Source organism: Camelus dromedarius, chromosome 15, assembly GCF_036321535.1.
Source record: "Camelus dromedarius isolate mCamDro1 chromosome 15, mCamDro1.pat, whole genome shotgun sequence".
NCBI lineage: Eukaryota > Metazoa > Chordata > Mammalia > Artiodactyla > Camelidae > Camelus > Camelus dromedarius.
Window position 1 is genome coordinate 356808 of NC_087450.1, and position 13193 is coordinate 370000.

General features: G+C 60.6%; 1 protein-coding gene and 1 long non-coding RNA gene across 11 annotated transcripts in view; one reads left to right on the forward strand and one right to left on the reverse strand.

The window, feature by feature from the left end:
• Positions 1-9284: 9284 nt before the first annotated feature.
• LOC105098883 (uncharacterized protein MT0007) overlaps positions 9285-13193 on the reverse strand; it is a 21468-nt gene continuing 17559 nt past the window's right edge. The window contains exons 1-4 of one of the 10 annotated variants that reach the window (XR_010384059.1): positions 11486-11636; positions 11050-11134; positions 9970-10798; positions 9541-9679 (exon numbers count right to left, since the gene is read on the reverse strand). Coding sequence is in view for 4 of the 10 variants with exons in the window: in XM_064494254.1 (XP_064350324.1) it covers positions 10433-10798; positions 11050-11134 (451 nt within the window). In the remaining 6 variants the exon portion in view is untranslated. The other 9 variants (XR_010384058.1, XR_010384060.1, XR_010384055.1 and 6 more) reach the window with 9 other exon arrangements.
• LOC116155995 (uncharacterized) lies at positions 10998-11943 on the forward strand. The gene is made up of 2 exons (XR_004139868.2): positions 10998-11137; positions 11779-11943. It is a non-coding gene; the product is annotated as an uncharacterized LOC116155995 (long non-coding RNA).

Below are 13193 nucleotides of genomic sequence, written 5' to 3' on the forward strand. Positions count from 1 at the left end.
TACCTGCCCTGTTCTGGGGGACGCACTAGATGCTACCTGCATTTCCACCCCAACCCCCGACTTTCCCCGGCAGCCCGCACTGGGAGGCACTCGGGGAAGACACGCGAAGGGCTCCTAGGAGATCCCGGGTGCTGCAGACCTATGACGGAACCTCCCCACACTCAGAATTCCGGAACACGTCTGACTTTGTGGGGGAGGTTGGGGCCGCCCTCCCCGAAGCTGCCTGGTGTCACAGGTGTTCCCAGGCAGGTTGAAGTCCGCTAATTACCTGCCCTGTCCAGGGGGAGGCACTAGATGCTACCTGCATTTCCAGCACAACCCTCGACTTTCCCAGGCAGCCCGCACTGGGAGGCACTCGGGGAATACACGCGAAGGGCTCCTAGGAGATCCCGGGTGCTGCAGACCTATGACGGAACCTCATCACACTCAAAATTCCGGAACACGGCTGACTGTGTGGGGGAGGTTGGGGCCGCCCTCCCCGAAGCTGCCTGGTGTCACAGGTGTTCCCTGGCAGGGGGAAGTCCGCTAATTACCTGCCCTGTCCATGGGGAGGCACTAGATGCTACCTGCATTTCCAGCCCAACCCTCGACTTTCCCCGGCAGCCCGCACTGGGAGGCACTCGGGGAAGACACGCGAAGGGCTCCTAGGAGATCCCGGGTGCTGCAGACCTATGACGGAACCTGCCCACACTCAGAATTCCGGAACACGGCTGACTGTGTGGGGGAGGTTGGGGCCGCCCTCCCCGAAGCTGCCTGGTGTCACAGGTGTTCCCTGGCTGGGGGAAGTCCGCTAATTACCTGCCCTGTTCTGGGGGACGCACTAGATGCTACCTGCATTTCCACCCCAACCCCCGACTTTCCCCGGCAGCCCGCACTGGGAGGCACTCGGGGAAGACACGCGAAGGGCTCCTAGGAGATCCCGGGTGCTGCAGACCTATGACGGAACCTCCCCACACTCAGAATTCCGGAACACGTCTGACTGTGTGGGGGAGGTTGGGGCCGCCCTCCCCGAAGCTGCCTGGTGTCACAGGTGTTCCCTGGCAGGGGGAAGTCCGCTAATTACCTGCCCTGTCCAGGGGGAGGCACTAGATGCTACCTGCATTTCCAGCACAACCCTCGACTTTCCCAGGCAGCCCGCACTGGGAGGCACTCGGGGAAGACACGCGAAGGGCTCCTAGGAGATCCCGGGTGCTGCAGACCTAAGACGGAACCTCATCACACTCAAAATTCCGGAACACGGCTGACTGTGTGGGGGAGGTTGGGACCGCCCTCCCCGAAGCTGCCTGGTGTCACAGGTGTTCCCTGACAGGGAGAAGTCCGCTAATTACCTGCCCTGTCCAGGGGGAGGCACTAGATGCTACCTGCATTTCCAGCCCAACCCCCGACTTTCCCCGGCAGCCCGCACTGGGAGGCACTCGGGGAAGACACGCGAAGGGCTCCTAGGCGATCCCGGGTGCTGCAGACCTATGACAGTACCTCCCCACACTCAGAATTCCGGAACACGGCTGACTGTGTGGGGGAGGTTGTGGCCGCCCTCCCCGAAGCTGCCTGGTGTCACAGGTGTTCCCTGTCAGGGAGAAGTCCGCTAATTACCTGCCCTGTTCTGGGGGACGCACTAGATGCTACCTGCATTTCCAGCCCAACCCCCGACTTTCCCCGGCAGCCCGCACTGGGAGGCACTCGGGGAAGACACGCGAAGGGCTCCTAGGCGATCCCGGGTGCTGCAGACCTATGACGGAACCTCCCCAAAATCAGAAATCCGGAACACGTCTGACTGTGTGGGGGAGGTTGTGGCCGCCCTCCCCGAACCTGCCTGGTGTCACAGGTGTTCCCTGTCAGGGAGAAGTCCGCTAATAACCTGCTCTGTCCAGGGGGAGGCACTAGATGCTACCTGCATTTCCAGCCCAACCCCCGACTTTCCCCGGCAGCCCGCACTGGGAGGCACTCGGGAAGACACGCGAAGGGCTCCTAGGCGATCCCGGGTGCTGCAGACCTATGACGGAACCTCCCCACACTCAGAATTCCGGAACACGGCTGACTGTGTGGGGGAGGTTGGGGCCGCCCTCCCCGAAGCTGCCTGGTGTCACAGGTGTTCCCTGGCAGGGAGAAGTCCGCTAATTACCTTCCCTGTCCAGGGGGAGGCACTAGATGCTACCTGAATTTCCAGCCCAACCCCCGACTTTCCCCAGCAGCCCGCACTGGGAGGCACTCGGGGAAGACACGCGAAGGGCTCCTAGGCGATCCCGGGTGCTGCAGACCTATGACGGAACCTCCCCACACTCAGAATTCCGGAACACGGCTGACTGTGTGGGGGAGGTTGGGGCCGCCCTCCCCGAAGCTGCCTGGTGTCACAGGTGTTCCCTGGCAGGGAGAAGTCCGCTAATTACCTTCCCTGTCCAGGGGGAGGCACTAGATGCTACCTGAATTTCCAGCCCAACCCCCGACTTTCCCCGGCAGCCCGCACTGGGTGGCACTCGGGGAAGACACGCGAAGGGCTCCTAGGCGATCCCGGGTGCTGCAGACCTATGACGGAACCTGCCCACACTCAGAATTCCGGAACACGGCTGACTGTGTGGGGGAGGTTGGGGCCGCCCTCCCCGAAGCTGCCTGGTGTCACAGGTGTTCCCTGGCTGGGGGAAGTCCGCTAATTACCTGCCCTGTTCTGGGGGACGCACTAGATGCTACCTGCATTTCCACCCCAACCCCCGACTTTCCCCGGCAGCCCGCACTGGGAGGCACTCGGGGAAGACACGCGAAGGGCTCCTAGGCGATCCCGGGTGCTGCAGACCTATGACGGAACCTCCCCACACTCAGAATTCCGGAACACGGCTGACTGTGTGGGGGAGGTTGGGGCCGCCCTCCCCGAAGCTGCCTGGTGTCACAGGTGTTCCCTAGCAGGGAGAAGTCCGCTAATTACCTTCCCTGTCCAGGGGGAGGCACTAGATGCTACCTGAATTTCCAGCCCAACCCCCGACTTTCCCCGGCAGCCCGCACTGGGTGGCACTCGGGGAAGACACGCGAAGGGCTCCTAGGCGATCCCGGGTGCTGCAGACCTATGACGGAACCTGCCCACACTCAGAATTCCGGAACACGGCTGACTGTGTGGGGGAGGTTGGGGCCGCCCTCCCCGAAGCTGCCTGGTGTCACAGGTGTTCCCTGGCTGGGGGAAGTCCGCTAATTACCTGCCCTGTTCTGGGGGACGCACTAGATGCTACCTGCATTTCCACCCCAACCCCCGACTTTCCCCGGCAGCCCGCACTGGGAGGCACTCGGGGAAGACACGCGAAGGGCTCCTAGGAGATCCCGGGTGCTGCAGACCTATGACGGAACCTCATCACACTCAAAATTCCGGAACACGGCTGACTGTGTGGGGGAGGTTGGGGCCGCCCTCCCCGAAGCTGCCTGGTGTCACAGGTGTTCCCTGGCAGGGGGAAGTCCGCTAATTACCTGCCCTGTCCATGGGGAGGCACTAGATGCTACCTGCATTTCCAGCCCAACCCTCGACTTTCCCCGGCAGCCCGCACTGGGAGGCACTCGGGGAAGACACGCGAAGGGCTCCTAGGAGATCCCGGGTGCTGCAGACCTATGACGGAACCTGCCCACACTCAGAATTCCGGAACACGGCTGACTGTGTGGGGGAGGCTGGGGCCGCCCTCCCCGAAGCTGCCTGGTGTCACAGGTGTTCCCTGGCTGGGGGAAGTCCGCTAATTACCTGCCCTGTTCTGGGGGACGCACTAGATGCTACCTGCATTTCCACCCCAACCCCCGACTTTCCCCGGCAGCCCGCACTGGGAGGCACTCGGGGAAGACACGCGAAGGGCTCCTAGGAGATCCCGGGTGCTGCAGACCTATGACGGAACCTCCCCACACTCAGAATTCCGGAACACGTCTGACTGTGTGGGGGAGGTTGGGGCCGCCCTCCCCGAAGCTGCCTGGTGTCACACGTGTTCCCTGGCAGGGGGAAGTCCGCTAATTACCTGCCCTGTCCAGGGGGAGGCACTAGATGCTACCTGCATTTCCAGCACAACCCTCGACTTTCCCAGGCAGCCCGCACTGGGAGGCACTCGGGGAAGACACGCGAAGGGCTCCTAGGAGATCCCGGGTGCTGCAGACCTAAGACGGAACCTCATCACACTCAAAATTCCGGAACACGGCTGACTGTGTGGGGGAGGTTGGGGCCGCCCTCCCCGAAGCTGCCTGGTGTCACAGGTGTTCCCTGACAGGGAGAAGTCCGCTAATTACCTGCCCTGTCCAGGGGGAGGCACTAGATGCTACCTGCATTTCCACCCCAACCCCCGACTTTCCCCGGCAGCCCGCACTGGGAGGCACTCGGGGAAGACACGCGAAGGGCTCCTAGGCGATCCCGGGTGCTGCAGACCTATGACAGAACCTCCCCACACTCAGAATTCCGGAACACGGCTGACTGTGTGGGGGAGGTTGGGGCCGCCCTCCCCGAAGCTGCCTGGTGTCACAGGTGTTCCCTGTCAGGGAGAAGTCCGCTAATTACCTGCCCTGTTCTGGGGGACGCACTAGATGCTACCTGCATTTCCAGCCCAACCCCCGACTTTCCCCGGTAGCCCGCACTGGGAGGCACTCGGGGAAGACACGCGAAGGGCTCCTAGGAGATCCCGGGTGCTGCAGACCTATGACGGAACCTCCCCACACTCAGAATTCCGGAACACGTCTGACTGTGTGGGGGAGGTTGGGGCCGCCCTCCCCGAAGCTGCCTGGTGTCACAGGTGTTCCCTGGCAGGGGGAAGTCCGCTAATTACCTGCCCTGTCCAGGGGGAGGCACTAGATGCTACCTGCATTTCCAGCCCAACCCTCGACTTTCCCAGGCAGCCCGCACTGGGAGGCACTCGGGGAAGACACGCGAAGGGCTCCTAGGAGATCCCGGGTGCTGCAGACCTAAGACGGAACCTCATCACACTCAAAATTCCGGAACACGGCTGACTGTGTGGGGGAGGTTGAGGCCGCCCTCCCCGAAGCTGCCTGGTGTCACAGGTGTTCCCTGACAGGGAGAAGTCCGCTAAATACCTGCCCTGTCCAGGGGGAGGCACTAGATGCTACCTGCATTTCCAGCCCAACACCCGACTTTCCCCGGCAGCCCGCACTGGGAGGCACTCGGGGAAGACACGCGAAGGGCTCCTAGGCGATCCCGGGTGCTGCAGACCTATGACGGAACCTCCCCACACTCAGAATTCCGGAACACTGCTGACTGTGTGGGGGAGGTTGTGGCCGCCCTCCCCGAAGCTGCCTGGTGTCACAGGTGTTCCCTGTCAGGGAGAAGTCCGCTAATTACCTGCCCTGTCCAGGGGAGGCACTAGATGCTACCTGCATTTCCAGCCCAACCCCCGACTTTCCCCGGCAGCCCGCACTGGGAGGCACTCGGGTAAGGCACGCGAAGGGCTCCTAGGAGATCCCGGGTGCTGCAGACCTAAGACGGAACCTCACCACTCTCAAAATTCCGGAACACGGCTGACAGTGTTGGGAGGTTGGGGCCGCCCACCCCGAAGCTGCATGGTGTCACAGGTTTTCCCTGGCAGGGGGAAGTCCGCTAATTACCTGCCCTGTCCAGGGGGAGGCACTAGATGCTACCTGCATTTCCAGCCCAACCCCCGACTTTCCCCGGCAGCCCGCACTGGGAGGCACTCGGGGAAGACACGCGAAGGGCTCCTAGGCGATCCCGGGTGCTGCAGACCTATGACGGAACCTCCCCAAAATCAGAAATCCGGAACACGTCTGACTGTGTGGGGTAGGTTGGGGCCGCCCTCCCCGAAGCTGCCTGGTGTCACAGGTGTTCCCTGGCAGGGAGAAGTCCGCTAATTACCTGCCCTGTCCAGGGGGAGGCACTAGATGCTACCTGCATTTCCAGCCCAACCCCCGAATTTCCCCGGCAGCCCGCACTGGGAGGCACTCCGGTAAGACACGCGAATGGCTCCTAGGAGATCCCGGGTGCTGAAGACCTAAGACGGAACCTCACCACACTCAGAATTCCGGAACACGGCTGACTGTGTGGGGGAGGATGGGGCCGCCCTCCCCGAAGCTGCCTGGTGTCACAGGTGTTCCCTGGCAGGGAGAAGGCCGCTAATTACCTGCCCTGTCCAGGGGGAGGCACTAGATGCTACCTGAATTTCCAGCCCAACCCCCGACTTTCCCCGGCAGCCCGCACTGGGAGGCACTCGGGGAAGACACGCGAAAGGCTCCTAGGCGATCCCGGGTGCTGCAGACCTATGACGGAACCCCCCCCACACTCAGAATTCCAGAACACGGCTGACTGTGTGGGGGAGGTTGTGGCCGCCCTCCCCGAAGCTGCCTGGTGTCACAGGTGTTCCCTGGCAGGGGGAAGTCCGCTAATTACCTGCCCTGTCCAGGGGGAGGCACTAGATGCTACCTGCATTTCCAGCCCAACCCCCGACTTTCCCCGGCAGCCCGCACTGGGAGGCACTCGGGGAAGACACGCGAAGGGCTCCTAGGCGATCCCGGGTGCTGCAGACCTATGACGGAACCTCCCCACAATCAGAATTCCGGAACACGGCTGACTGTGTGGGGGAGGTTGTGGCCGCCCTCCCCGAACCTGCCTGGTGTCACAGGTGTTCCCTGTCAGGGAGAAGTCCGCTAATAACCTGCTCTGTCCAGGGGGAGGCACTAGATGCTACCTGCATTTCCAGCCCAACCCCCGACTTTCCCCGGCAGCCCGCACTGGGAGGCACTCGGGGAAGACACGCGAAGGGCTCCTAGGCGATCCCGGGTGCTGCAGACCTATGACGGAACCTCCCCACACTCAGAATTCCGGAACACGGCTGACTGTGTGGGGGAGGTTGGGGCCGAACTCCCCGAAGCTGCCTGGTGTCACAGGTGTTCCCTGGCAGGGAGAAGTCCGCTAATTACCTGCCCTGTCCAGGGGGAGGCACTAGATGCTACCTGCATTTCCAGCCCAACCCCCGACTTTCCCCGGCAGCCCGCACTGGGAGGCACTCGGGGAAGACACGCGAAGGGCTCCTAGGCGATCCCGGGTGCTGCAGACTTATGACGGAACCTCCCCAAAATCAGAAATCCGGAACACGTCTGACTGTGTGGGGGAGGTTGTGGCCGCCCTCCCCGAACCTGCCTGGTGTCACAGGTGTTCCCTGTCAGGGAGAAGTCCGCTAATAACCTGCTCTATCCAGGGGGAGGCACTAGATGCTACCTGCATTTCCAGCCCAACCCCCGACTTTCCCCGGCAGCCCGCACTGGGAGGCACTCGGGAAGACACGCGAAGGGCTCCTAGGCGATCCCGGGTGCTGCAGATCTATGACGGAACCTCCCCACACTCAGAATTCCGGAACACGGCTGACTGTGTGGGGTAGGTTGGGGCCGCCCTCCCCGAAGCTGCCTGGTGTCACAGGTGTTCCCTGGCAGGGAGAAGTCCGCTAATTACCTGCCCTGTCCAGGGGGAGGCACTAGATGCTACCTGCATTTCCAGCCCAACCCCCGAATTTCCCCGGCAGCCCGCACTGGGAGGCACTCCGGTAAGACACGCGAATGGCTCCTAGGAGATCCCGGGTGCTGAAGACCTAAGACGGAACCTCACCACACTCAGAATTCCGGAACACGGCTGACAGTGTGGGGAGGTTGGGGCCGCGCTCCCCGAAGCTGCCTGGTGTCACAGGTGTTCCCTGGCAGGGAGAAGTCCGCTAATTACCTGCCCTGTCCAGGGGGAGGCACTAGATGCTACCTGCATTTCCAGCCCAACCCCCGACTTTCCCCGGCAGCCCGCACTGGGAGGCACTCGGGGAAGACACGCGAAGGGCTCCTAGGCGATCCCGGGTGCTGCAGACCTATGACGGAACCTCCCCACACTCAGAATTCCGGAACACGGCTGACTGTGTGGGGGAGGTTGGGGCCGAACTCCCCGAAGCTGCCTGGTGTCACAGGTGTTCCCTGGCAGGGAGAAGTCCGCTAATTACCTGCCCTGTCCAGGGGGAGGCACTAGATGCTACCTGCATTTCCAGCCCAACCCCCGACTTTCCCCGGCAGCCCGCACTGGGAGGCACTCCGGTAAGACACGCGAATGGCTCCTAGGAGATCCCGGGTGCTGAAGACCTAAGACGGAACCTCACCACACTCAGAATTCCGGAACACGGCTGACACTGTGGGGAGTTTGGGGCCGCGCTCCCCGAAGCTGCCTGGTGTCACAGGTGTTCCCTGGCAGGGAGAAGTCCGCTAATTACCTGCCCTGTCCAGGGGGAGGCACTAGATGCTACCTGCATTTCCAGCCCAACCCCCGACTTTCCCCGGCAGCCCGCACTGGGAGGCACTCGGGGAAGACACGCGAAGGGCTCCTAGGCGATCCCGGGTGCTGCAGACCTAGGACGGAACGTCCCCACAGTCAGAATTCCGGAACACGGTTGACTGTGTGGGGGAGTTTGGGGCCGCCCTCCCCGAAGCTGCCTGGTGTCACAGGTGTTCCCTGGCTGGGGGAAGTCCGCTAATTACCTGCCCTGTTCTGGGGGACGCACTAGATGCTACCTGCATTTCCAGCCCAACCCACGACATTCCCCGGCAGCCCGCAATGGGAGGCACTCGGGGAAGACACGCGAAGGGCTCCTAGGAGATCCCGGGTGCTGCAGACCTATGACGGAACCTCCCCACACTCAGAATTCCGTAACACGGCTGACTGTGTTGGGGAGGTTGTGGCCGCCCTCCCCGAAGCTGCCTGGTGTCACAGGTGTTCCCTGGCAGGGGGAAGTTCGCTAATTACCTGCCCTGTCCAGGGGGAGGCACTAGATGCTACCTGCATTTCCAGCCCAACCCCCGACTTTCCCCGGCAGCCCGCACTGGGAGGCACTCGGGGAAGACACGCGAAGGGCTCCTAGGCGATCCCGGGTGCTGCAGACCTAGGACGGAACCTCCCCACACTCAGAATTCCGGAACACGGCTGACTGTGTGGGGGAGGTTGGGGCCGCCCTCCCCGAAGCTGCCTGGTGTCACAGGTGTTCCCTGTCAGGGTGAAGTCCGCTAATTACCTGCCCTGTCCAGGGGGAGGTACTAGATGCTACCTGCATTTCCAGCACAACCCCCGACTTTCCCCGGCAGCCCGCACTGGGTGGCACTCGGGGAAGACACGCAAAGGGCTCCTAGGCGATCCCGGGTGCTGCAGACCTATGACGGAACCTCCCCAAACTCAGAATTCCGGAACACGGCTGACTGTGTGGGGGAGGTTGGGGCCGCCTTCCCCGAAGCTGCCTGGTGTCACAGGTGTTCCCTGGCTGGGGGAAGTCCGCTAATTTCCTGCCCTGTTCTGACCCCGACCCCAACCCTGACTGGAGCGGATCCCTGAAAGGAGGCGGTTCGGGCTCTCTGGCCGAGAACGCCCCTCTCTTCCTCTTTGTGCAGAAACACCTTCCGCGGACCGAGAAAGTCCATCCCGAGACCCTCGTCGGAAGAGTCCTTTCCAGACCCATCACGATCCTCCTGGGCCTAGGGGTCCAGGGGATGGGGCGGGGCCTCCATTCGATCCGTCTTCCGTCCGTCCGTCCGTCCATCCACAAGATCTTGAACATCCATGTAGGATTCTGGATGGTAGCAGTTTTCCAGGATCCTCCAAATCCTTGTAAGTCCTCTCCTGGCAGATTCGACCCCTAGGTCGTACCGCGCAGCACAGGGCACTAGATTCAGTCCCTCGGGACGAGGGTTCCTGAAAAAGACCAGGAAAAAGAAGAACAGAATCACTATGGTGTGCACCAGCCAGAAACCAGCACCACCTTGTCACTCGAACAGACTTGCAAAAGGCGGGGTAGGGAGAGAAAGTCATAGGATGGCTACCATCCCTCCCACCCCCACCCCACAAGCCAAGCCCCAGACCATCGTCATCCCTGCTCCCCCTCCCCTCCCCTTTCCTCTCCCTTCCCCCTCCCCCTCCCCCTCCCCTCCATCGACGCCCGCCTCCCGCTTGTACCCCACTCCTCTGAACCCAGCACCACCCACCCCAGCCTGGACGGGCTCGGCTCAGATCGGCTCGGCTCGGCTCAGCCCGGCCCGGCCCGGCCCGGCCCGGCCCGGCCCGTCCGTCCGGTCGACTTCTTCGCAGGGTCTAAAATAGCGCCCGGCCGACAGGCAGGTGGCACATGGCACATGGCAGGGGAGCGAGCGGGACGGTTCGGGATCTCTGGGTGGCAGGGACACGCAGCCGGACAACCAGGAGCACGGACGGCCTGGCGTGCGTTTCTCCGCTCGGGGGGGCCTCGACCAGAGACCGTGGTACGGGGAACGGGGACACACACACACCACACACACACACACCACACACACACACCACACACACACACCACACACACCACACAGACACAGACACACAGACACACAGACACACACACAGACACAGACACAGACACAGACACAGACACACACACACACACACACACACACACACACACACACACACACACCTTCACCCCCACCCCCAAACCTCTGACAGCTTTCGTTTGTTTTCGGCCGACCGTCCCTCGATGAGGTACGAGTGCCTTGGCTGGGGCTGGGGGGGGGTGGAGTTCCTCCCTCCACAACGACCCCACACGGGCTCTGTTCTGGTCACCCGAGTCCTCTTCCAAGTCAGACCACAGGCCTCCATCACCCGGCGCGAGCACTCGGGGAAACAGTCACCATCCTCATCGCTCCGCTCCACCTCTACACGTGAAGAACTGTTCCCAGCCCACGCCACTCCACCCCACCCCACGCCCCGATGCCACCCACCGCAGTGGAGAGAAACGAGACGAATCCACAGACGTGCATCAATCCGATGAAGAAAACGACGGCCCTATTCCAAGGAAGCATAGATATCTAGGTAGGAGATTCATCGAGTACTATGGAGGCGGTGGGAAAGGGGGGGGTTGCGGTGGGGAGGGTCTAGAGATCAGGCAGTACAGCCCATGCTTAGCATGCAAAAAATAAAGGTCCAGGGTTCAATCCCCAGCACCTACTCTTCAAAAATAACCCGAGAAGAAGCAAGACGGCGGAGTAGAAGGACGCTCGTAGCTCACCCTCTCCCACAAATACACCAAAACTCACATCGACGGACCCACTCGGCCAATCAGACCACCTGCGGAACTCCGACAGAACACCGCCCTCTTCGAAAGACAAAGACGCCCAAAATCTGGTAGGAGAAAAGGAGAAAAGAAAGAGTCAAAAGCAAAACAGTGCGGGAGGGACCGGCAGAGGAGGAATAGGGCTCGTTCGCCAGACCTCCCCCTCTCCAACGGAGAGGCCGACGGGACGGTGGGGGAGCCTCCGAGTCTCTGATCTGCCCGGAGCGCCCCTTGACCGACCGATCCAAGTGAAACGGGCACAGAGGGTCCCCGCGACACCCAGCCCGAGTCGCAGGCCGGCAGCCGGGGGCCGGGACAGGCCGCACGAGCCGGGCAGAGGACCGTGTCGGCGGCACCACGCGCCGTGGCCGGGAGGGGATACAGAGCAGAACAACCCGCCCCCCCAACCCGTCCATTACGGGGAAAGAAAGGCAAAGCAACACGGCCGGTGTGCCCTGGGGGGAGGGGCGCCGTAGCCTCCATCTCCTCAGACCCGCGGCGCCATCACCGGCCCTTCTCGCGAGAAGAGAGGCGGGGCGCAGCCACAGCCGCCATAGCCCCTGGCGCGCGGCGCGCAGCGCGCGGGCGGGGGCGGGAGCGGGGGCGGGGCCGAGACTCGAATCCGCACCCGTGGGCTCTGCAACCTCCTAGGCAGGACTGAGACTCGTTTTCAGCCTGAGGCAGATATTATATATCTGCCCCGGTACCTCAGAGAACTCGCGCCACCAAGACTAAGAAGGAGCCGAGTTTTGGAATGCAGCAGGGGCGGGGCGGTTCCACGGTCTTCCCCGAGCCCACCTACGGAGAGGAGCGCCGACCCGAGGCGGAGCACACAGCCGCACAGAGCAGCGGAGCGACCGGCGCCGGGAGAGGGCAGGCGGCCAGCCACCCTCCCTCCTTCCCGGCAGGAACGCAGCATCCGAACGCGGTGCCAGGAGGGGGCGCGATCTACTTGCCCCCCACAGGCACCGAGGGCAGCACAGACGAGGGCGCCGACAGAGGGCCCGCGGAAAAAGCAAGCTGAGTTCACGAAACAGGGCGACGACAGAAAGACTTCTCGGTGAAACCGTTAAGAGCGCACCGTCTCCAGGAGAACACATCCTTTTTTTTTTTTTCCTCTTTTTTTTTTTTTTTTTTTCGTTTCCTTTGTCTTTTTTAATCTCTTTTATATCGGTTTTACCTTCTGTTACCTTTTTAACCTTTACTTTTGAACAGTCGTATACGTTTACGGTTTTAATCCCTTTTAAATGTTTCGTTTCAAGTCTTTTCATTATTATTATTTTTAAACATCCACCCCCTTCCCTTTTTCATTCTCTTGGTTTTGATCTCCTGTTACTGGTTATTCACAGGTTTCAAATATTGTTTCTCGATTTTTTCCTCCTTTTTATTAAGGTTATTAAAAGACGTCTCAACTCGATCGCTATTCTGCTTCCACTTACTCTTCTATTCATGATTACACACCGTCTTCAAACCTTTTCTTTCTCCCGTCTTTTAAAATCCTCTGTTTTATCTTTTGTTAAAATCTGTTCTATTTCCGATTACCTTTTAAAAATTTACTTTTGAAACAATTGTATATTATTTTCTGATCTTTTCTATTTGTTTTTAAAGGCTTTTAGAAGACGTCTCAACTCAATTGCTATTCTGCTTCAACTTGCTCTTCTATTATTGATCGTACACTGTTTTCAAACCTTTTTTTCTCCATTCTTTTAACATCCTGCCCCACCCCCCTCTCTCCCTCTCCCCCTCTGTCTCTGTCTCTGTCTCTCTCTCTCTCCCCCTATCCCCCTCTCTCTTTTAAAGTTTTATGCCTGCGTAGGCTTTCGATAAATACATAAACTCCTTAAGGACCCCAATAGATAACTGATACTCCTTAAGCCACAGTGCCAGAGAGATAGGAGCATTATGAAGAAGCAGAGGAACCACTCCCAATTAAAAGAGCCAGAGAAATTCCCTGAAAGCACGATCCATGAAATAGACGTGGATGGCCTGCTCGATCAAGATTTCCAAAAAGGAGTGATCCAAGTCCTGAAGGAACTCCAAGAGATAGTGTTGAGAGATATACTATACGTCAAAAACGAAATCGAAGCTATAAAGAAGAGTCAAGGAGAACTGGTCAACTCATTGGCT